Raw genomic sequence first — 22,441 nt, 5'->3', positions numbered from 1 at the left:
CAGGATAGCCCTGTAGTACTGACCAAATAAAATATCGAGTCAATATGATATGGAATAAAATACAACAATGTATTTGAAAACAATATACTAGCTTTAACACCTTGAATGTCAGCTGCGAATGTATAAGAGTGTTAAAGGTGTGGTATATTATTATTTTTGTAGAATGGCAATAGAAGATCACAAATGGCCTGAAGATGATGAATATACATGTATATATTATAATTATTTACTTTTAATTATATGTAATTAGTACCAGTCTGTTCAATGTTCAAACTTAAAAATGGCTCATAATCAAACTTCCAATAACATATCATGGTAGTTTTGAAATCAATAGATTAAATTTAAAGATTTATTGTAATTTTGCCAGTGAAATATAGAAATTTAATCAAACTAATAAAACTTATATTTTCGCTGCAGGGATGAGACATGTAGTCCACAGTACAGGCAATAGATGTATAGTCAGGTGGTCAGTGTTCAGAGTGTTTACCAGCTGTCTGGTATCCTTTCTGTCTATATTATAGCTCAGAATTGTATTATGTAAAGTTCATTAACTTCAGAGATGGAGTGAGTTAAAGTTTCTGTGGATTGGTTATACCCATGTATACCATAGAAATGATAACGTACCATACCATTATCTACAGTGGTACATAAAACAGCCATGATGAAAAAATAAAATGCGTGATTTGTTATCAACTCAACGTTCTATCTCATCATATTCTAGATGGCCATGTGTCTTTTATTTGAATTAATAGTCTGTTGTATATGTCTGCACAAGACCCGCCCTTAGTCCCCTGCATGAATCAGATTGTAGTGTCTGTACAGGACCCACCAAAAGCCCCCCCCCCCCCCCCCCCCCCCATGAATTAGTCTGTAGTGTGTCTGTACAGGACCCACCCATAGCCCCCATGTATTAGTCTGTAGTGTCTGTACAGGACCCACCCATAGCCCCCATTTATTAGTCTGTATTGTGTCTGTACAAAACCCACCCATAGCCCCCATGGACCCACCCATAGCCTCCATGTATTAGTCTATTGTGTCTGTACAAAACCCACCCATAGCCCCTATGTATTAGTCTGTATTGTGTCTGTAAAAAACCCACCCATAGCCCCCATGTGCATGGCCAGGTAGCTTGAATGGATAGAATGTCATCTAATGTTCGGTGGTCTGGGTTCAAATCCTGTCGGTCATTGCATTTTCATCATGTTACAATTTGTTTTCTTCACACACACTGTAATAATAATATTAATAAGGCCACTGACTTGTATTGCAGTTCAAAAGCTAACAAATCTGATGATCCTGCAATAAGTCCACCGCTTGCTTTTGAGTCAGAGTTTACCAGAAATGCTGGCCCCCTGGGCTTACTACAGAATGAATATGGTAGACATGGTTTAAATGATATTACAACTTTACTTGTGTAGACAAAAGTCTTCTTTTATCAGGGCACTACTCACTTCTATATTAAATGTACAGTAATATTTTATGTGTGGAGGGATGTATTTCTGAAGTGTTACATTTAAAGCCTGGGCTTACTATAGAATAGATATAGTAGAAGTGTTTAATGAAATTACAACTTAATTTGTATAGACAAATGAAATGACAAATGAAATGTACAGTTATATTATATTAGTGGAGGGTGGAACATTTAAGAGCTGTTTAAGGATTTCATTTGTCCCAGTGGGTCTGATAGTCATACAGTAGGATGAGAAGTTATCACATCACAAAGCCAAAAGTACACATACTAGGTGTGTGATTCCAGAAAATGATACTATTCTTGTACCACACAGAGTCAGCATGTCTTCACACATAATTGTCTTCCAGATGAATTGGCACAGATCTCCTGACAGAAACCTATAGGATGGCACATTGAATTGAGTTGTATCAGCAAATATTTGTACAGAACTATACTTCACATCAAGAAATATATATCCTGGTGTTCTCTCAGTAACTCTGACCAACACAGGACATTTTCTGCTTCATTTGTAGCCCTGTGTTACCCAATGAAGTGTAACCATAACCGCTGAAGGGTAAGAATGGAGGAGAATCCAACTCCCGAATGTTATATCAGTGACTGTGACCAACACAGGACATTTATTCCTTCATTTGTATCCCTATGTTACCCTGACACGTACATGTTTCAGTATTGTCCAATCTCCACAAAGAGAATTTCTTTGTTACCAGAGACCTTAATGATTTTTCAACTTATGTTTATCTAAGCTAAAGACCAAGATGATCTAATGGTGTACTTCATTTTCTGTCACCTGTCATGTAAACTCCTTAATTACTTTGCGGATTCAAAATGAATTTAGTTTGAGGCATACTTAAAATGTAAGAATTTAAATTTGTATGAAGACATTGACCCACTGGAGTGGTTAAGGGAGAGCAGTGCCAAAGGGATTTTGGAGGCAAGAGTAATAAAGATACTGAACCCAAAATGAAATCTATTATTGTGCATGATATATCAAAATTGTGATAAAATCAAGTTCAGCAAAGAAAGAAAATTAATTTTCTTTGTCTATTTGTGACCAACTTGTGTTACAGACCTTGTGTTACTACAGAACAGTTGAGTGATACTGGCCCTTTGTCCTTGTTACTACAGTACAGTTGAGTGATACTGACCCTTTGTCCTTGTTACAACAGTACAGTTGAGTGATACTGGCCCTTTGTCCTTGTGTTACTACAGTACAGTTGAGTGATACTGGCCCTTTGTCCTTGTGTTACTACAGTACAGTTGAGTGATACTGGCCCTTTGTCCTTGTGTTACTACAGAACAGTTGAGTGGTACTGGCCCTTTGTCCTTGTGTTACTACAGTACAGTTAAGTGATACTGGCTCTTTGTCGTTGTGTTACTACAGTACAGTTGAGTGATACTGGCCCTTTGTCCTTGTGTTACTACAGTACAGTTGAGTGATACTGGCCCTTTGTCCTTGTGTTACTACAGTACAGTTGAGTGATACTGACCCTTTGTCCTTGTTACTACAGTACAGTTGAGTGATACTGGCCCTTTGTCCTTGTGTTACAATAGTACAGTTGAGTGATACTGGCCCTTTGTCCTTGTGTTACTACAGTACAGTTAAGTGATACTGGCCCTTTGTCCTTGTGTTACTACAGTACCGTTGAGTGATACTGGCCCTTTGTCCTTGTGTTACTACAGTACCGTTGAGTGATACTGGCCCTTTGTCTTTGTGTTACTACAGTACAGTTGAGTGATACTGGCCCTTTGTCCTTGTGTTACTACAGTACAGTTGAGTGATACTGGCCCTTTGTCCTTGTGTTACTACAGTACAGTTGAGTGATACTGGCCTTTTGTCCTTGTGTTACTACAGTACAGTTGAGTAATACTGGCCCTTTGTCCTTGTTACTACAGTACAGTTGAGTGATACTGGCCCTTTGTCCTTGTGTTACTACAGTACCGTTGAGTGATACTGGCCCTTTGTCCTTGTGTTACTACAGTACAGTTGAGTGATACTGGCCCTTTGTCCTTGTGTTACTACAGTACAGTTTAGTGATACTGGCCCTTTGTCCTTGTGTTACTACAGTACCGTTGAGTGATACTGGCCCTTTGTCCTTGTGTTACTACAGTACAGTTGAGTGATATACTGGCCCTTTGTCCTTGTGTTACTACAGTACAGTTGAGTGATACTTGCCCATTGTCCTTGTGTTACTACAGTACAGTTGAGTGATACTGGCCCTTTGTCCTTGTGTTACTACAGTACAGTTGAGTGATATACTGGCCCTTTGTCCTTGTGTTACTACAGTACCGTTGAGTGCCTTGTTACTACAGTACAGGTAAGTAATTGTGTAGAGCAGCTGTCACACTACAATGTTTCATGTTTAACATCGCAAAAGGCATCATTGTGATTACTTTTTTGAGATTTGCTTTTTGATTTTATTGCGAGTGTTGTTTCACATATAAAGTGTAATATTATAGTATGATGGTATTTGTCAGCAATTCCCAAAAATTAAATGGTGGTGTCCATATAGATACACTTACTACCCAGGTATAACAATTTCATAATGTTTAGCTGTAACTTTCTCCCTTCTTTCACTCTTTCTGCAATTCTTTTCGCCAGTTGTATATTTCCAGATTGACATTTTTAATTCATATTCTTTTAATTTTTGGTCTATTTTCAGACTCCTTGTTGCAGCAGCTATGTTCAAGTCTGACATACCCAGATGAGGACATTGGGGCCTCTATTGTGTACATTTTTGTGTACTTGCTAGTTGGTGACTGGCCAACCAGGCTGTCCTCCTGCATCCATAGACAGATCATACAGGAGGTTGTGTGTCTCCTAAACACTGCCAAGACCCAGGGACTGCTTCTCAACTGTCTAGGTCAGCTAGGCTCTTATACCCAAAAACAGATGTCACATGCTCAGTAATAAATAGGTTTTCCACTTAATTTGTGGTGTATAACCTAAATATTAACGGTCATATGGTGGTTGTGGCATATTTTAGTGGTATATGGGCTTAAACATCTGATGGAAATATTATGTCGGTATATCTATATTTAATTATTCTTGTCTGTTGCCTCCTTAATAAACCTATCCCGAAATTAGATTTTGAAAAAAAAAAAATTTAATCATATCATGAACAAAAAGTAGAGCAAGACATTATGGATGTTTAGGAAAACCTTAATGAAATGTTTAGAAATTGCAAAATACAAATTTTCTCAAAAATCATATAACATTTTGATGCATAAGCATTGATTAGATATGTTTTCTCATATATGGTTTATATTGAGATCATGACCTTTATGATACCTATGTATACATACATATAGCTGAAACAAAAATTACTCAATTTTTCAGCTGCCATATTTTTCTCAGACCAGATTACTATATAAACTATAGGTTACTGTCACTATTTACACAATTTTTCAAGTAATTCAGTGAATTTAGTTGATCTTGATACAAAGATGAAAAATGGGTGATAGAAGAGATATTTTGGTTATATTTTAACTAAGTTTGGGAAATTGACTGAGGATTCAATTAGGGGATAGTAAGTTGTTTTGAGTGGCTATACTGGCGATTAGAACATGAAATTTGGTTTGAACTCGAGACCGATAGGTCGAGAGTTTAAACCAAATTTCATGTTCTAATCGCCAGTATAGCCACGAAAAACAACGTACTATCCCCATTCTAACACGTTTACTATCGCATATATATTTAGAAAACATTGTTTTACGGTGCTACAAGTACGCTGTTCAGTACTCTGTGACCTCCGTTCGTGACGTGTCATACTGTGGCGGATTGACCAATCAGAGAGAAGCTATCAAAGTCGGTCAATTGGCCACGCCCATACTGGCGAGAGCTCGGTCTGTTTGTTAACGAAGCGGGGTATTTGGATTGTTGTGAAAGTCCTGTTTCCGAAGATTTAAAGAGATATTTGGATTTACGCAGTATGCTTAACGACATGTGCATTTTAACAAAGTCAGGGTTGATGTGTTTCTACAGGCTCAACCGTTATGTGAAGTTGTGTGCACTTGTTCCATTTCATTTCGGATTTTACTTGACCTTAGATGCTTACACACGGACGAAATGAACGTTTCAATCAATAAATGACGATAAGAATGATGTTAACGATTTTTGTTAAATTTATTAAGTTAATTCATTCTATTCGATTTCTTCACTTTCGATTCCAATATCACGGGTCATCAATCATAAATGGTACAGTGTTGAATTTCGCTACGAGTCGAACTTGACGCCATATTGTTTTGATTAGAAACGGGGCGTGGCTTAACACGATATGTCATGGTTCTATCGCAGATTAGAAGTCGATCCGCAACCAATCAAAACACGCGTTGCAAACGAATCGTGTTAGAATGGTGTATATATGTTTGTGGCTATACCTGACCACATAAGGTTTTGGAGCTCTAAAAGGGAAAAATACACAATTTTTCTCTTGGACAGTTCTGAATTTGAATTGGTAATGCTAACTTCATGGCCTATAGTAATTCTGATGTCCGTTTGTCCATCTGTCCATCCGTCTTTCTCCCTATCTTGGGATCCAAAAGATCAAACTTTCTGAAACTTCAAATGGAATTACACTGTGATGTGCAGATGTACAATAGTTATTACTAAAAATAGAACTGAGTTTATACATCAAATAAGCCCCTTATAGAAGGCCAAACTTTCTGAAACTTCACATGTTGATGAACTGTGAAATATAAGTGTGCAATAGATGTGTAATAAGTTCCTAAGTCAAGGTTAAAATCAAAGTCAAGAGTCAGTGTCATTAGGTTCAAAGTTCAAGGTCAAACTTTGTATCTTTTCACTGATGAACGTATTGTTATGACATTATGAAGCAAAGAGGGTCAAAATTAATGATGAGTCAAGTGACCAAAGGTCAAGGTCGAAGGTCAAGATAACCAACTGGGTCCAAGGTTCAATGTCAAAGTCAAATTTTGTAATTTTTTCATTGATGAACATTTCGCCATGACATTATGAAGCAAAAGTAGTCAGAATTAAACAAGACATCAACTGAAGAAAGATCAAGGTTACTGGGTCATTTGAGTCGAAGGTCAAGGACAAAGTGAATCTCTGACAATGATCCTGGCTGTTGTTGAGGGAAATTCAAAGTTTACATCAAACAAATCAAAGCTAACAAATGAATATTATACTGGTATTTACATTTCTATTACATTTTGACCAGCATATATAGAGGTGGAAGGAAGCAATTTTAATTCATATCATTGTACATATATAATGTAGAGTTTTTTTCCTCCTGATTGCTTTTGTCAAACGATAACCTCAGACAGGGATATGGGCACATCATATAGCCACATAGACGGGCCAGACCTGTCAGTGTTCTAGTTACTCTGGGTAAAGTTGAATGAGTTTGCCATTAACACCAAGTGGCACTACAAAGCAGTAATATAAGAACAGTAATCCTAATATTGAAATGCCCAATTAAAAAAATCAACAGAAAACAAGTATTAGGAATATTTTGCTAATACACATGTACATGCAATCATATGCAGGATTAAAACTCTGAATGCATTCCAAAAAAACTTTAAGAAAATGTAAATTTTATCCTCGGATAAGATGGGAGTATGTTGCTGTGCCTTACATAATTCTGCCATTAATATGGTTTTATCGGAATGTTTTCTTTATCAGCAAGTGGCAGAAATGTGCCAGTCTGCGGCAGACCTTGACCTGAGTATGATATGATAGATTGATATGATAGATATGTTACTTACTTACTCCAAGTATCGTATATCTAAATATATATGCTGATTATGTAACTCAAGCAGGGATTGTCTATCAATCAGTTAATATATGTTTCAGATGTTAGGAATTCAAGATGAAATAATTTATCAAGTTTGTAGAGTTACATATAGTTTCAGCATACAGGTATCACTAGGAGGGGCATGCTGAAATATCTTTAGTGATAACACCCTGGGATACAGAGCTTTGTGAGGTTCAGTCTGATCTACATAGATGGTTTTAGAATAATTCTATTTAAAGTTTTAATCTAAAAATGATATTGGCCCAGATTTACTCTTGAAATCTTTACCATAATGTGAAAGATGCTAAGTTAAGCTGAGTACTTTAATGTTTCATTAAAAAAAGATCAACACATGACTTGAATACAATTAAAGTAGTTTTATTGAGAACCCATAGATATTTTGTATGTTAAATTTGGAAGGGACAATCAGGAAACTGATTGCTTCATCATCAGTCTTTAGAGCCAGGGAAATTATTGTTTCATGGCTGCCCTTACTATGCTGTGAATGAGGAAGGGAGAGAGTCAGGGTAGGGGAGGGGTCAGGGAACAGTTGAGGCTAAATATACAATGGTCAAGATAAGAATAGGACCAGTTTATAAAGGCTGAACATTAAAACTAAGATTGTATGGCCATTTGGTTATTCTTGTCTTGTAAATATTGCTACTTCTCTGATAAAGAAAATTGAAGGAGTACCATTTTGGATATAAGCAAATACTTATAATGACAAGGATGAAGTTCTATTTGGACAGTAAATTGATTAAGTAATGCTTCTGTAGCTATGTCATGTTGTAGTTATAGTTATAGTTACAAATAGATAAGGAGTGTGAGATAACATAACTACTTGTTTAGATCTTTTAATGATTCTGACAGCAATCCGCTTCTGTTTATTAAAAAATGAAACTGTAATAATTATCACAATGGTTTTTTTTCAACCCATATGGTACAATGTATCACAAAATCAAGTTCTTTATCTTTCATGGTCTTCAGTCAAGGTTAAAATGGCAAAAGTCACACCTTACCACTTTAATCATAAAGTCTTCTAACCTCAGTATAATCTATCTACCATCTACTCTTCAACCCTCAGTACAAATCTACCTACCATCTACTCTTCAACCCTCAGTACAAATCTACCTACCATCTACTCTTCAACCCTCAGTACAAATCTACCTACCATCTACTCTTCAACCCTCAGTACAAATCTACCTACCATCTACTCTTCAACCCTCAGTACAAATCTACCTACCATCTTCTCTTCAACCCTTAGCTAAATCTACCTAATATCTACTCTTCATCCCTCAGCTAAAGCTACCTACCATCTATAACTCCCTCAACCCTCTGTACAAATCTACCTACCATCTACTCTTCAACCCCTAGTGAAAAGATATGTACCGTTCCATTATCTGTATTTCAATTGTGTGCAAGAGGTCTATTATCCAGTTGTGTGTACATTGATGCATACATATCTGCCACACCTTACTCTGATGAAAGAGGTGTCTGCTGGAAAATGAAAGAGGATGGAAGAAAGGGATTTCCACTATCACAAAGGATCTCTGTTTCCTTAATGTTGTTTGGAGACCAGGTGTTCCTAATCCCAGTAGTTTGTTTGTTTTCTTAGGATGGTATCAGATATTTAGAGAAAAATTAAGAAGATGTAGTGAATGTGTAAGTTTTTTGTAGAAACCATCTGCTAGGGATATGTAATGGTTATTGGATTGAGGTTTAATGGTTCGTTGAGGCTGGCTGGATGTAGCTTCCAAGGTCTGTGGCATGGCTTCCTCATGTTTAGCACACCCATGGCAGCTGTACACACCTGGCTTATAACTCTCAGAAACAGACAGAACCCCAACATCGTGTGACCTCTGTATACCAGCATCTCTCACAATAGACAAAGCCCCAAGATCCTACTTTTTCTGTACACAAACATCTCTCACCAACACAGGCAGAGCCCCAACATCCTACCTTACTACAGCAACATCTCTCACCAATAGGCAGAGCATCAACATCTCTTGCTAACACAGGCAGATCCCCAACATCCTATTTTCCCTGTATACCAACTTCTTACAGCCAGGGCCCCAACATCTCTCACCAACAGAGTCCCAACATCATATCTTTTCTTTATACCAACATCTCTCACTAACAGACAGAGCACCAACATCCTGTCCTTTATACCAACATCTCTCACTAACAGACAGAGCACCAACATCCTGTCCTTTCTGTATACCAACATCTCTCACTAACAGAGCACCAACATCCTGTCCTTTCTGTATACCAACATCTCTCACTAACAGACAGAGCACCAATATCCTGTCCTTTCTGTGTACCAACATCTCTCACTAACAGACAGAGCACCAACATCCTGTCCTTTATACCAACATCTCTCACTAACAGACAGAGCACCAACATCCTGTCCTTTCTGTATACCAACATCTCTCACTAACAGACAGAGCACCAACATCCTATCCTTTCTGTATACCAACATCTCTCACTAACAGACAGAGCACCAACATCCTGTCCTTTCAGTATACCAACATCTCTCACTCACAGACAGAGTACCAACATCCTGTCCTTTCTGTATACCAACATCTCTCACTAACAGACAGAGCACCAACATCCTGTCCTTTATACCAACATCTCTCACTAACAGACAGAGCACCAACATCCTGTCCTTTATACCAACATCTCTCACTAACAGACAGAGCACCAACATCCTGTCCTTTCTGTATACCAACATCTCTCACTAACAGACAGAGCACCAACATCTTGTCCTTTATACCAACATCTCTCACTAACAGACAGAGCACCAACACCCTGTCCTTCGGTATACCAACATCTCTCACTAACAGACAGAGCACCAACATCCTGTCCTTTCTGTATACCAACATCTCTCACTAACAGACAGAGCACCAACACCATGTCCTTTCTGTATACCAACATCTCTCACTAACAGACAGCTCCAATATCCTGTCCTTTCTGTATACAACATCTCTCACTAACAGACAGAGCACCAACATCCTGTCCTTTCTGTATACCAACATCTCTCGCTAACAGACAGCTCCAATATCCTGTCCTTTCTGTATACCAACATCTCTCACTAACAGACAGAGCACCAACACCCTGTCCTTCGGTATACCAACATCTCTCACTAACAGACAGAGCACCAACATCCTGTCCTTTATACCAACATCTCTCACTAACAGACAGAGCACCAATATCCTGTCCTTTCTGTATACCAACATCTCTCACTAACAGACAGAGCACCAACATCCTATCCTTTCTGTATACCAACATTTCTCACTAACAGACAGAGCACCAACACCCTGTCCTTCGGTATACCAACATTTCTCACTAACAGACAGCTCCAATATCCTGTCCTTTCCGTATACCAACATCTCTCTCACAAACCAGACAGAACCAACAGCCCAACCAATATCACATATACTTTACATGTATTTTATCCCTCATCAGTGCCATATATCACATATAGGTGCCATTTGCCACATTTTTTCCTCATTGTAATTGTATTGATCTTCTCACTAACACAAAATAATGACATTTAATATTTTTCTGTTCAACATATTTTTATTTTTAATGTTACTTAATTCATGATATTGTTTGACAGAAGCTGCACTGTGAAACATGTTTTTCATTATGATTATGGACTACATAATGCTTATATGAGGTAGGAAACATTCAAAGCATTAATAGTGCAAGGGCCATATCAGTTTGTGATCTTAGACAGAACTCTTTTAAATTGCTGTGTAATTTTTTAGTTTCCAAGGTTAATTAGATATAGTCTGTGTGCTATTTCTCCTACTTACATAGGTTCAGCTTTATTGAACTGATTTAAATATCTGTGAAAGTGCAGCCGCCTTAATTAAACCTTTATCGATCACAGAAGCAGATAAGGCGGTATTTCAGAGTATCTGTTTCCAGCAGCCCTTTTCACTGTCTTCTTGCTGAATATTCTTCTTACTCATATGTAAAAATGTGGATTTGTTCTGGTTTTAAGATTTCTTGGACAGTTTAAATTCATACCAGAAAAACTAATTCAGTCAAGAGTCATTTTCTTGATATTTGACATTGTTTAATTTTGGCTTAGAATTTTCAATAGGACAGATTTAACAGAATTTAAGGGACAGTAAAGGAACCTTCCTTAGATTATGTAGAACATTATAAGGAGTTTATTGGAATGTTGATGAAACTAGCCCCAGATACATTACTAGATAGTGTTATAATGGTAACATTATGTCCTGTACATGTGACTGAAGTATAGATCTCGATGATATCAGGACCAAATAAACTTAATTATCAATGTCACAGTAAGAATACTTTCCACCATTAATTATTTTTCTGACTCAATAAGCCTCTTTTGTAGTATAACAACAGAGCTTAGAAACTTCTGCACTAGGCAGATAAAACCTAACTTACATCGCTCACGTGTTTTATAGAATGGTTTGTTTGTGAGTGTAAAGTGTTTAATTCACATAGCTCACATGTTTTGTAGAATGGCTTGTTTGTGAGTGTAAAGCGTTCCTCACATGTTTTATAGAATGGTTTGTTTGTGAGTGTAAAGCGTTCCTCACATGTTTTATAGAATGGCTTGTTTGCAGTGAGTGTAAAAAGTGTAAAGTGTTTAAATCACATAGCTCACATGTTTTATAGAATGGCTTGTTTGTGAGTGTAAAGCGTTCCTCACATGTTTTATAGAATGGTTTGTTTGTGTAAAAAGTTTGTGATGATACCAAACTCACATAGCTCATGTGTTTTATAGAATGGTTTGTTTGTGAGTGTAAAGAGTTCAACTCACATAGCTCACATGTTTTATAGAATAGTGTGTTTGTGAGTGTAAAGTGTTTGTGTGTGTCGATACCAACTCACATAGCTCACATGTTTTATAGAATAGTGTGTTTGTGAGTGTAAAGTGTTTGTGTGTGTCGATACCAACTCACATAGCTCACATGTTTTATAGAATAGTGTGTTTGTGAGTGTAAAGTGTTTGTGTGTGTTGATACCAACTCACATAGCTCGCATGTTTTATAGAATGGTTTGTTTGTGAGTGTAAAGCGTTCCTCACGTGTTTTATAGAAAGGTTTGTTTGTGAGTGTAAAGAATTCCTCACATGTTTTATAGAATGGTTTGTTTGTGAGTGTAAAGAGTTTGTGATGATACCAGAGTCTTATTTACAAATCTGGATTATTTCATCTAAGTGGGAGTGATCAGGTTGTAGGAAAATTCCTTATTTTATGATTTTGTACTTGCTCCCCTGCTTCTATAACTTAATTGCCTGCATGTTCTGGAGAACAGTATGAGGCAGGCATAGTCATCTTTATAGTGTTGACCGATATCCAAACAGTCGTGGCAATTTTGACAACAGAAAAACTGGAGGTTCCACTGGAGACACCAGAGAATGGGAAGCAAAGGTCAACAGACAGACAAGAAAAGGATGATAACCTGGAAGAAATGATCTAGAGAAGAAATAAAGAAAAATGGAGAGAGACAAGAATCTAAGAGAAATGAAAGGAAAAGGATAATCAAAGAGAAAGTATAGAGTAGATCATCTTTTCTTCATCACACAGAGGAGGCATTACTTCTATGATAAAGACCTTAATTTTCCAGTTAATACCGTGATACTACAGAATGTTTGTATTCAAAGTTGGACCTCTACAAAAAGATTTTGTTAGTTCATGCTAACCAAACAAGACCATCACAATTAAGGCCTATCATAAATCAAGCACTGCCCATTATCAGATACTACCCTTCCTCCCTGAGTGAGGGACTGGTCTGGAGATTATCTAAACACCAGGCAGTATCATATTGGTAAAATACCCTGTAAATGTAGGTACAGTGTAATAGCAAGGATATAGCCACATTCCTTCCTCTAGTGATTCAGGTAATGGACTTCTTCATCAAAGACATGTTCATAAACAGTGTGTGGCTCACATCAAAGAATTTCCAATTTTGAGGATTCTGTCAGCTTCCCAGGTTATTATATCGGATTAGATTAACACCATTTCTCTGATATTATATTGGTTTATCTTTTAAATACACCTTAAAATTATCTAACACCTCATCTTTGATGGGTCACTAACAAGCACCTGCAGATATGCATAAGATATTTTCTTTTCTAATACATATGTGAGGGGACAATAACAAAAATATAGTTGCTCCAGTTATTATTGGAGCAGTGTATGTAATGCTAGTATATGAAATCTCTCTTTAAAGCTGGCCATGGTTGTTGATTGAGGCTCATGTTGAACACATTTAAAGTCCAGTCAACTCTTTACAAACTGGGATGAGGTCACTTCCACTCTAAACAGGTCTAAGATGTGCACCTATACTGATTTATCATACTCAACTGACCCAAATGATTCCACAACTTTTTAGGCTACACAGCTTGGCAGATGCCAGCTGTTATCCCACACACTTACATTCCAATTTCACACCACATGTACTCTAATACAGTACCAGTAAATATAGCTATACCAGTGGTTGGTCTCAACTATACTCCTAATACAGTACAAGTGAGTATAGCTATACCAGTGGTTGGTCTCAACTATACTCCTACTACAGTACCAGTAAATATAGCTATAAAGTGGTTGGTCTCAACTATACTCCTAATACAGTACAGGTGAGTATAGCTATACCAGTGGTTGGTCTCAACTATACTCCTACTACAGTACCAGTAACTATAGCTATACCAGTGGTTGGTCTCAACTATACTCCTAATACAGTACCAGTAACTATAGCTATACCAGTGGTTGGTCTCAACTATACTCCTACTACAGTACCAGTAACTATAGCTATACCAGTGGTTGGTCTCAACTATACTCCTTCTACAGTACCAGTAACTATAGCTAAAATTTTAAAAAAAATTATATAGGGCCACGGTGGCCGAGTGGTTAAGGTGTCCCGATACTTATCACTAGCCCTCCATCTCTGGGTTGCGAGTTTGAAACCTACATGGGGCAGTTGTCAGGTACTGACTGTTAGGCTGGTGGTTGTTCTCTGGGTACTCTGGCTTTCCTCCACCTCCAAAACCTGGCACGTACTTAAATGACCCTGGCTGTTAATAGGACATTGAACAAACAAACAAATACATTGTAGCTAAAATTCAGACCTATGGTGGGCTTCTAAGGCTTTCATATACCAATATGACTTACAGTGGGAGTGTCCACTTTTATAATCTATTTTTACTTCACCTGTCCTTTGAGTCCTTTTGGACCAGTAGCATGATGGGAGTAAGGCCTAGCAACTTTGTTCAGATGAACTACTTTCCAGATCCCAGGGGTCAACTGTGTTAAATTAAGATAACAAATCTGAATATAGCAACAGTAGATGTTTATTTTTCTTACCTTGCCACCAGGGTCATCAACAACAGAACAAGAACAGTCTAAAATACAAACAATTAATTCTTGTATTGCACCTATGTGTGACCAGAAATGGAACCTACGTCGTTATGATCCTCCTGATTTTCATATACATGTATATAAATAGTTTCTGTAGCTGTACTTCTCTAATGAGTCAGATATTTTGGCCAATTGCAGAAAGCTCTTAAGACATTGGTTTTGTAACTAAAACTTGTCTGTATGCATGATTATGTCTCTTCAGGCTTGTTGAAGAAGCTGGTAACTAATGGCGACAGTGTGGACTTATTGATGAATCTGAACATGGAGGGTATCACTCTTCTAGCAATCCTCAAAAAGTTGTTGGTCAGCAAGAAAGAAGTCCAGCAAATATCCTCCATACAGATTCTCTCTGGCATCCTGCAACTTCCACAAGGTCATTCCTCAAATTATACTGTGGCCATACTGCAATCGGACCTCATCGGTGAGTATTCCCAAGGTTAGGTAGCAGTGTACAGTAAAAATGACCAATTCTGAAAAATATGGCACATGTTTTAGATATGTAAACATTGCCAGTTAACCCTACATATTACCTCTAATAAAGTATATATATTTGTAATCTGTACAACATTTGCAATTTTAATACAGCTCTGGTTTAACCTATATTTTCTGTGATTTTTAGAGCTGTGAATACCATGGTAACAGCTTAAAAATTGCTCAAAAATTGCAAAATATTATGATATTTGATCCCAAAATGACACAATTCTCTACACAATTTTTTTCTGAAACCTACTTGAAATTAAATATCTATCCCAAAGACAGCATTAATCTTGTTTTGACATATGTTGTAAATTAAGTTTTCCTACTATCTAACCTTTTCTGTGGGCTTCCATTTTTAGCTCACCGGTTACGAGTAACCGAGAGCTAATGCTGTCACCCCGGCGTCCACATCCGCGTCCGCGTCCCACCCCAAAACTTTAAAGTTTTCAGGGTAAGTTTTTGGAAAGCTTTTAAGTCCAAAAGTATACACCTCATGCCCTTCTAATTTGGTTTATACATTCATTAGTGGTCTAGGAGTGATGTTATGGCAAAATCATGCAGACAAAAATAGTGATTTTTTCGCATTTTACCATTTGTGGACTTAACTTTTTTGGCACCAAAACTCACTTTAAAGTTTTGGGGGTAAGTCCAAAAGTATACACCTCATGCCCTTCTAAATTGGTTTATATATTCATTAGAGATCCAGGAGTGATGCTGTGGCAAAATCATGCAAAAAAAATTGTGATTTTTTTTGGGCGTTTTACCATTTAGTGGACTTACTTTTTTTGACACAAAAACCCACTTTAAAGATTTTGGGGGTTAGATTTGGAAAGCTTGTAAGTCCACATCCTTCTATTGGGTTTATACATCCATTAGAGGTCTAGGAGCGATATTATGTGACATACAATTTCAAAATGACATGCTTATACATACATAAAAAATGAATGCATAGTGTGATATGCTACCGCCGGTGAGCTTTCGCAATCATTGATTGCACTTGTTTGCTGTAGGCAAAACTAAATTTCCTGTGTAAACACACTTTCGGAAAATCCGTAAATTTAAAATCCGGAATCAATTTATTAAGTTTTGTTTTAACAAATGTGAAGCCTGTATGTCCTACTTCATACTGAATATGCCAATTATAGTGTACATTTATTTTTTCAATTTTTATGCATATCATAATACAGGAGTTATTTGCTTAACAAAAAAATCGCCCATGACCAGGCTGTCTTACTGTAGTGTGCTACCTTAATGACCAGGCTGTCCTACTGTAGTGTGCTACCTTACCTCAAGGTCATATTGTACATCTGCCATCCCTTGTCGAACACATGACATAATTAATCAAATATTGTGTAATATGTATTTTAACACACATTATATAATACAGTTACCACAATCACGATATAGTGGAATGGCTCAGTATGGTATAGGATGTTAATAATAGGAAGATATCCTTAGTTCTCTTAGATGGAGGCCCCTCATCCTAATGTTGGATCGCTATCGTAATTGTGATGGATATGAACAGATACAAACTATTTCCAAATGTGAGGTAATTAAGGAAATCTTCTAACAAGAAGGTACATATAGAAAATAATCTATTTCTGAGTGTGTTCTGCGTTTGATTTGTTGTGTTAATGAAGATCTGTCTTTCACTTTGATTTTATGGATAAATTGGTGTACAATCCACAAATCTCACATTTCTGAGACAAATAAAAACAAAAACAAAAATCTTGTTTTACATTATTACCTACCTGAAACAGAGTGTCTGTGACCTTATGGAATGGTGTTTTGGCTTTTACCCAGCATCTACTGCTTTTAAAATACATTTTCTTCCTGTGAACTATTAGGCTGTAATCGTGATTGTTGGCTAGTAGCCACGTGAGATGAACACTTTGATCTTTCAGAATAATTGCTGGATTTTCCTTCTTGCTATTTGAATGCTGCCTGGATATATGTAGAAGAATTGTCAAATGATTTCTTCTAGTGAACAAAAAGGGCTATTGTCATGATATTTGCGCAATAGTATATCATACATGCTTTCAAGATTGTTAAAACATATTCAACCTTGACTGACATTAAAGGCCACAGATATTGGATAATTGCGTGAATGACTTGCCATGGTGATTGATACAGACTAACTGTATTCTGTTTGTAATTACAAAACTCCTTATCCTTGTAAATCTTACTTAATAGCTATCTACAGAATGTTCTGCATATCTTTAGATTCCTCTGTCTGGTATACTATACATATTTTTTATGTACTCTCTTCCCTGTTGTCTGCTATACTGGACAAGGTTTTGGGTAATACCTTCCCTGTTGTCTGGTATACTGGACAAGGTTTTGGGTAATACCTTCCCTGTTGTCTGGTATACTGGACAAGGTTTTGGGTACTCCCTTCCCTGTTGTCTAGTATACTGTACAAGGTTTTGGGTACTCCCTTCCCTGTTGTCTGGTATACTGGACAAGGTTTTGGGTACTCCCTTCCCTGTTGTCTGGTATGCCGGACAAGGTTTTGGGTAATACCTTCCCTGTTGTCTGGTATACTGGACAAGGTTTGGGTACTTTCTTCCCTGTTGTCTGGTATACTGGACAAGGTTTTGGGTAATACCTTCCCGGTTGTCAGGTATACTAGACAAGGTTTGGGTACTCCCTTCCCTGTTGTCTGGTATACTGGACAAGGTTTTGGGTAATACCTTCCCTGTTGTCTGGTATACTGGACAAGGTTTTGGGTAATACCTTCCCTGTTGTCTGGTATGCCGGACAAGGTTTTGGGTAATACCTTCCCTGTTGTCTGGTATACTGGACAAGGTTTGGGTACTTTCTTCCCTGTTGTCTGGTATACTGGACAAGGTTTTGGGTAATACCTTCCCTGTTGTCTGGTATACTGGACAAGGTTTTGGGTAATACCTTCCCTGTTGTCTGGTATACTTGACAAGGTTTTGGGTACTCCCTCTCCTGTTGTCTGGTATACTTGACAAGGTTTTTGGGTGCTCTCTTCCCTGTTGTCTGGTATACTGGACAAGGTTTAGGGTACTCCCTTCCCTGTTGTCTGGTATACTGGACAAGGTTTTGGGTACTCCCTTCCCTGTTGTCTGGTATACTGGACAAGGTTTTGGGTAATACCTTCCCTGTTGTCTGGTATACTGGACAAGGTTTTGGGTACTCCCTTCCCTGTTGTCTGGTATACTAGACAAGGTTTTGGGTACTATCTTCTTTGTTGTCTGGTATACTAGACAAGGTTTTGGGTACTACCTTCCCTGTTGTCTGGTATACTGGACAAGGTTTTGGGTACTCCATTCCCTGTTGTCTGGTATACTGGACAAGGTTTGGGTGCTCTCTTCCCTGTTGTCTGGTATACTGGACAAGGTTTTGGGTAATACCTTCCCGGTTGTCAGGTATACTAGACAAGGTTTGGGTACTCCCTTCCCTGTTGTCTGGTATACTGGACAATGTTTTGGGTACTCCCTTCCCTGTTGTCAGGTATACTAGACAAGGTTTTGGGTACTCTCTTCCCTGTTGTCTGGTATACTGGACAAGGTTTTGGGTACTCCCTTCCCTGTTGTCTGGTATACTGGACAAGGTTTTGGGTAATACCTTCCCTGTTGTCTGGTATACTGGACAAGGTTTTGGGTAATACCTTCCCTGTTGTTTTGTATACTGGACAAGGTTTTGGGTACTCTCTTCCCTGTTGTCTGGTATACTGGACAAGGTTTTGGGTAATACCTTCCCTGTTGTCTGGTATACTGGACAAGGTTTTGGGTAATACCTTCCCTGTTGTTTTGTATACTGGACAAGGTTTTGGGTACTCCCTTCCTGTTGTCTGGTATACTGGACAAGGTTTTGGGTAATACCTTCCCTGTTGTCTGGTATACTGGACAAGGTTTTGGGTAATACCTTCCCTGTTGTCTGGTATACTGGACAAAGTTTTGGGTACTACCTTCCCTGTTGTCTGGTATACTGGACAAGGTTTTGGGTACTCCCTTCCCTGTTGTCTGGTATACTGGACAAGGTTTGGGTAATACCTTCCCTGTTGTCTGGTATACTGGACAAGGTTTTGGGTAATACCTTCCCTGTTGTCTGGTATACTTGACAAGGTTTTGGGTACTCCCTCTCCTGTTGTCTAGTATACTGGACTAGGTTTTGGGTAATACCTTCCCGGGTGTTGTCTGGTATACTGGACAAGGTTTTGGGTAATACCTTCCCTGTTGTCTGGTATACTGGACAATGTTTTGGGTAATACCTTCCCTGTTGTCTGGTATACTGGACAAGGTTTTGGGTAATACCTTCCCTGTTGTCTGATATACTGGACAAGGTTTTGGGTACTCCCTTCCCTGATGTCTGGTATACTAGACAATGTTTTGGGTACTCTCTTCCCTGTTGTCAGGTATACTGGACAAGGTTTTGGGTACTCCCTTCCCTGATGTCTGGTATACTGGACAATGTTTTGGGTAATACCTTCCCTGATGTCTGGTATACTGGACAAGGTTTTGGGTACTCCCTCTCCTGTTGTCTAGTATACTGGACTAGGTTTTGGGTAATACCTTCCCTGTTGTCTAGTATACTAGACAAGGTTTGGGTAATACCTTCCCTGTTGTCTAGTATACTGGACAAAGTTTTGGTAATACCTCCCTATGGTCTATAAGGACAATACTTTTTTGTTGCAGGCTGGTAGTTCTGAGGAAATTAATAATGATTCAAAATCACAAAAAAATCATCAATACTTTAGTTAAAGGGTTTTAATACAAAAGATTAATAAAATATTTTTTCAAAGACACTCAGAATTATTCTCTAATCATAACAGATTTAAATACATGTATTGTGGATATGATAAGGAATCTGAAAAGATCTCACAGAAGATAATAGTTTTTTTTTTTTATATTCATAAGTTCATCAAAAAGAGCGTATCAAAATATGTAATTTTAAGGTATTAGTTCGTAAGTAAGAGGTCTATAAATGTAGATAGAACGTAGAGAGACAGCATCACAGATATAGTTATATGTAAGCTGCTGTAAATGCCTACTTTGTATTCTACAGAGTTCCTGTTTGAGTGTCTCCACACACGTAACGTTGTCCAGACAAGGTAGGCTTCATTGTCCACCCCTGTTTAAATGTCTTACATTAACTATACTTAATTCAGATTTTATGTCATGGCGTGGTGTCCGTCGTCTGTCCGTCCGCCCCCGTCAACATTTGCTTCAAATCGCTACTAGTCAAAAAGTTCTTATTGGATTTTGACCAAATTTGGTCAGAAACATCCTTAGCGGAAGGGGAACAGATTTTGCATAAATGGTGACTCTGACCCCAAAGGGGCCGGAGGGGCGGGCCCAATAGGGGAAATAGAGGTAATGCCTTTAAATCGCTACTAGTCATAAAGTTATGAGTGGATTTGAACCAAATTTAGTCTGAAAAATCCTTTAGGAAAGGGGAATAGATTTTGCATTAATGACGATTCTGACCCCCAACGGGCAAGTGGGGTGGGGCCAAATAGGGGAAATGCCTTTAAATCACTACTTGTCATAAAGTAATGAATGGAATTGAACTTAATTTGGTCAGAAACATCCTTGGGAATGGGAACAGATTTTGCATAAGCGGTGATGCTGACCCCCCAGGGGCCAGTGGGGCAGGGCCCAATAGGGGAAATAGAGGTAACCCCAGTAATGCCTTTAAATAGCTACTTGTCATAAAGTTATGAATGGATTTGAACCAGATTAAGTCTGAAAGATCCATGGGGAAAGGGGAATAGATTTTGCATTAAAGATAATTCTGACAAGGTCAACAACTATTCAAAGTTAATTTCCATTGTAATAGGGAAATGTATTGCAAAATATCCCACCCAAATTTCCAAGGGGTCAGATTACCACTAGGCTAAAGGGAAATTGTCAAAAGTCTAAGCTGTATGATGACTTTAACTCATGATTTTACACTACTGCTTTTCACAACTTACCACCATTAAGAGGTCCCTCTGAAAGCTCCAACAAAGCCTATCTTTAATCTCTCTTACCTTACTGTAGGAGTGGACAGTGGTATCTGTTATAAGAAGTGTAATGAAAAAATATCCTAACTTGGGGCTTGAACTCACTACTGGAGAAGGCTGGGCCTAATCATCACCAGTTAAAGTTAGCCTGACGACTGTACTTTCAACTTTTACAGAATTTATCATTTTCTTGAAACTTTAACTTACTGTTGATGTGGAAATTCACATGTGGGGGAATTTATATGCTATAAAAACTTGTCAGAAAATGCCATTTCCCCAGGCTATGAAAACTCCCCCTGTACAATTTATTTTATGATTTTTGTGGTATTAATAGAACAGGTGAAAAAGTAAAAAAATTCACAGAAATAACCCCATGTGTATATAGTTTACCCATAAAAATTGCAAAATTATACCTCCATGGAAAAAGCCATTGCAGTAATTCATCTTGAATCTCAAATTGGATGTTTCCATGTGATAAATATGTTGACAGCATGGTATAATTTACCTGAACATTTCTCATCACTGTTTTAATCATTGCTGATATTTTGCCAGAATTTTATACAACGGTGGACTTGAAGGACATGATAATACTGACAAGTAATATCATCACAGTGGCAGTAAAGATTTTATTAGCACTGTGACTGCCAAGAACATTTCAAGAGTTGTAAGATGTTAGCATAACCCTCTTGGCTTTGTTGTCATGTTTAGAGTTTCTAGTCTAGCCTATATCTCATTGTAGATATAAATTTCCAATAGCCCAGGTATAAAATTTACTAGATCCATCACCAGTCTCTATACACAAGGGTGGTTTATCATTGTGACTGATGTCTTTGTTTTCTTTTTCACAGAGAAAATCAAATGTTATCCAGTATAACGGTAAACGGTAAATCTGTTTTATCTTTGATATAAAATGTTTCATTGTTTGTAAGGAAACACCAAAAGCAGATTCACAGTGAGATCAAAACTAATTGGAGGATATCTTGTACTATGGTTGAATTGTTACTAAACACCACCTTATCAAATACAGTATGTTATCATGTCTCTCTAGTCTATGTTCAGGATAGGAAATTGTAAGAGTTAATGTAATTTGAAAAAAAGGAAACATTCAGATCATTGGCAGGTGAAGAAGAATTTATCTTATTGTTGATTGACGCCTGACAACTGTTATCAGATCCTTAACCAATTAAAACATCTGTTATTTTAGACTCAGCCAATGAGAGACTCTGAAAATTGACTTAATGTCTTGCCATTGCCAAGTAATGGAAAGGATTAAAGGAATGTAATTTACAACTTTGTTTGAAATTTATAAATCCCATTTTTGAAATAAATTGAGTTGATCTGAAGGCGTCTGCCTAAT

General features: G+C 37.7%; 1 protein-coding gene across 1 annotated transcript in view; it reads left to right on the top strand.

The window, feature by feature from the left end:
- Window positions 1-22,441, top strand: part of LOC117328871 (meiosis inhibitor protein 1-like) — a 78,456-nt gene that overhangs the window by 16,100 nt on the left and 39,915 nt on the right. Inside the window, exons 6-8 of the mRNA XM_033886463.1 lie at window positions 4,132-4,332; window positions 14,836-15,054; window positions 20,145-20,190. Of these exons, the coding sequence (XP_033742354.1) occupies window positions 4,132-4,332; window positions 14,836-15,054; window positions 20,145-20,190 (466 nt within the window). The remainder of the gene's footprint in view (window positions 1-4,131; window positions 4,333-14,835; window positions 15,055-20,144; window positions 20,191-22,441) is intronic.

This window comes from Pecten maximus, chromosome 1 (assembly GCF_902652985.1).
Source record: "Pecten maximus chromosome 1, xPecMax1.1, whole genome shotgun sequence".
In the NCBI taxonomy this organism is placed as follows: Eukaryota; Metazoa; Mollusca; class Bivalvia; order Pectinida; family Pectinidae; genus Pecten; species Pecten maximus.
Note: the sequence above shows the minus strand (reverse complement) of the source record. Positions and strands in the feature narration are given on the sequence as shown.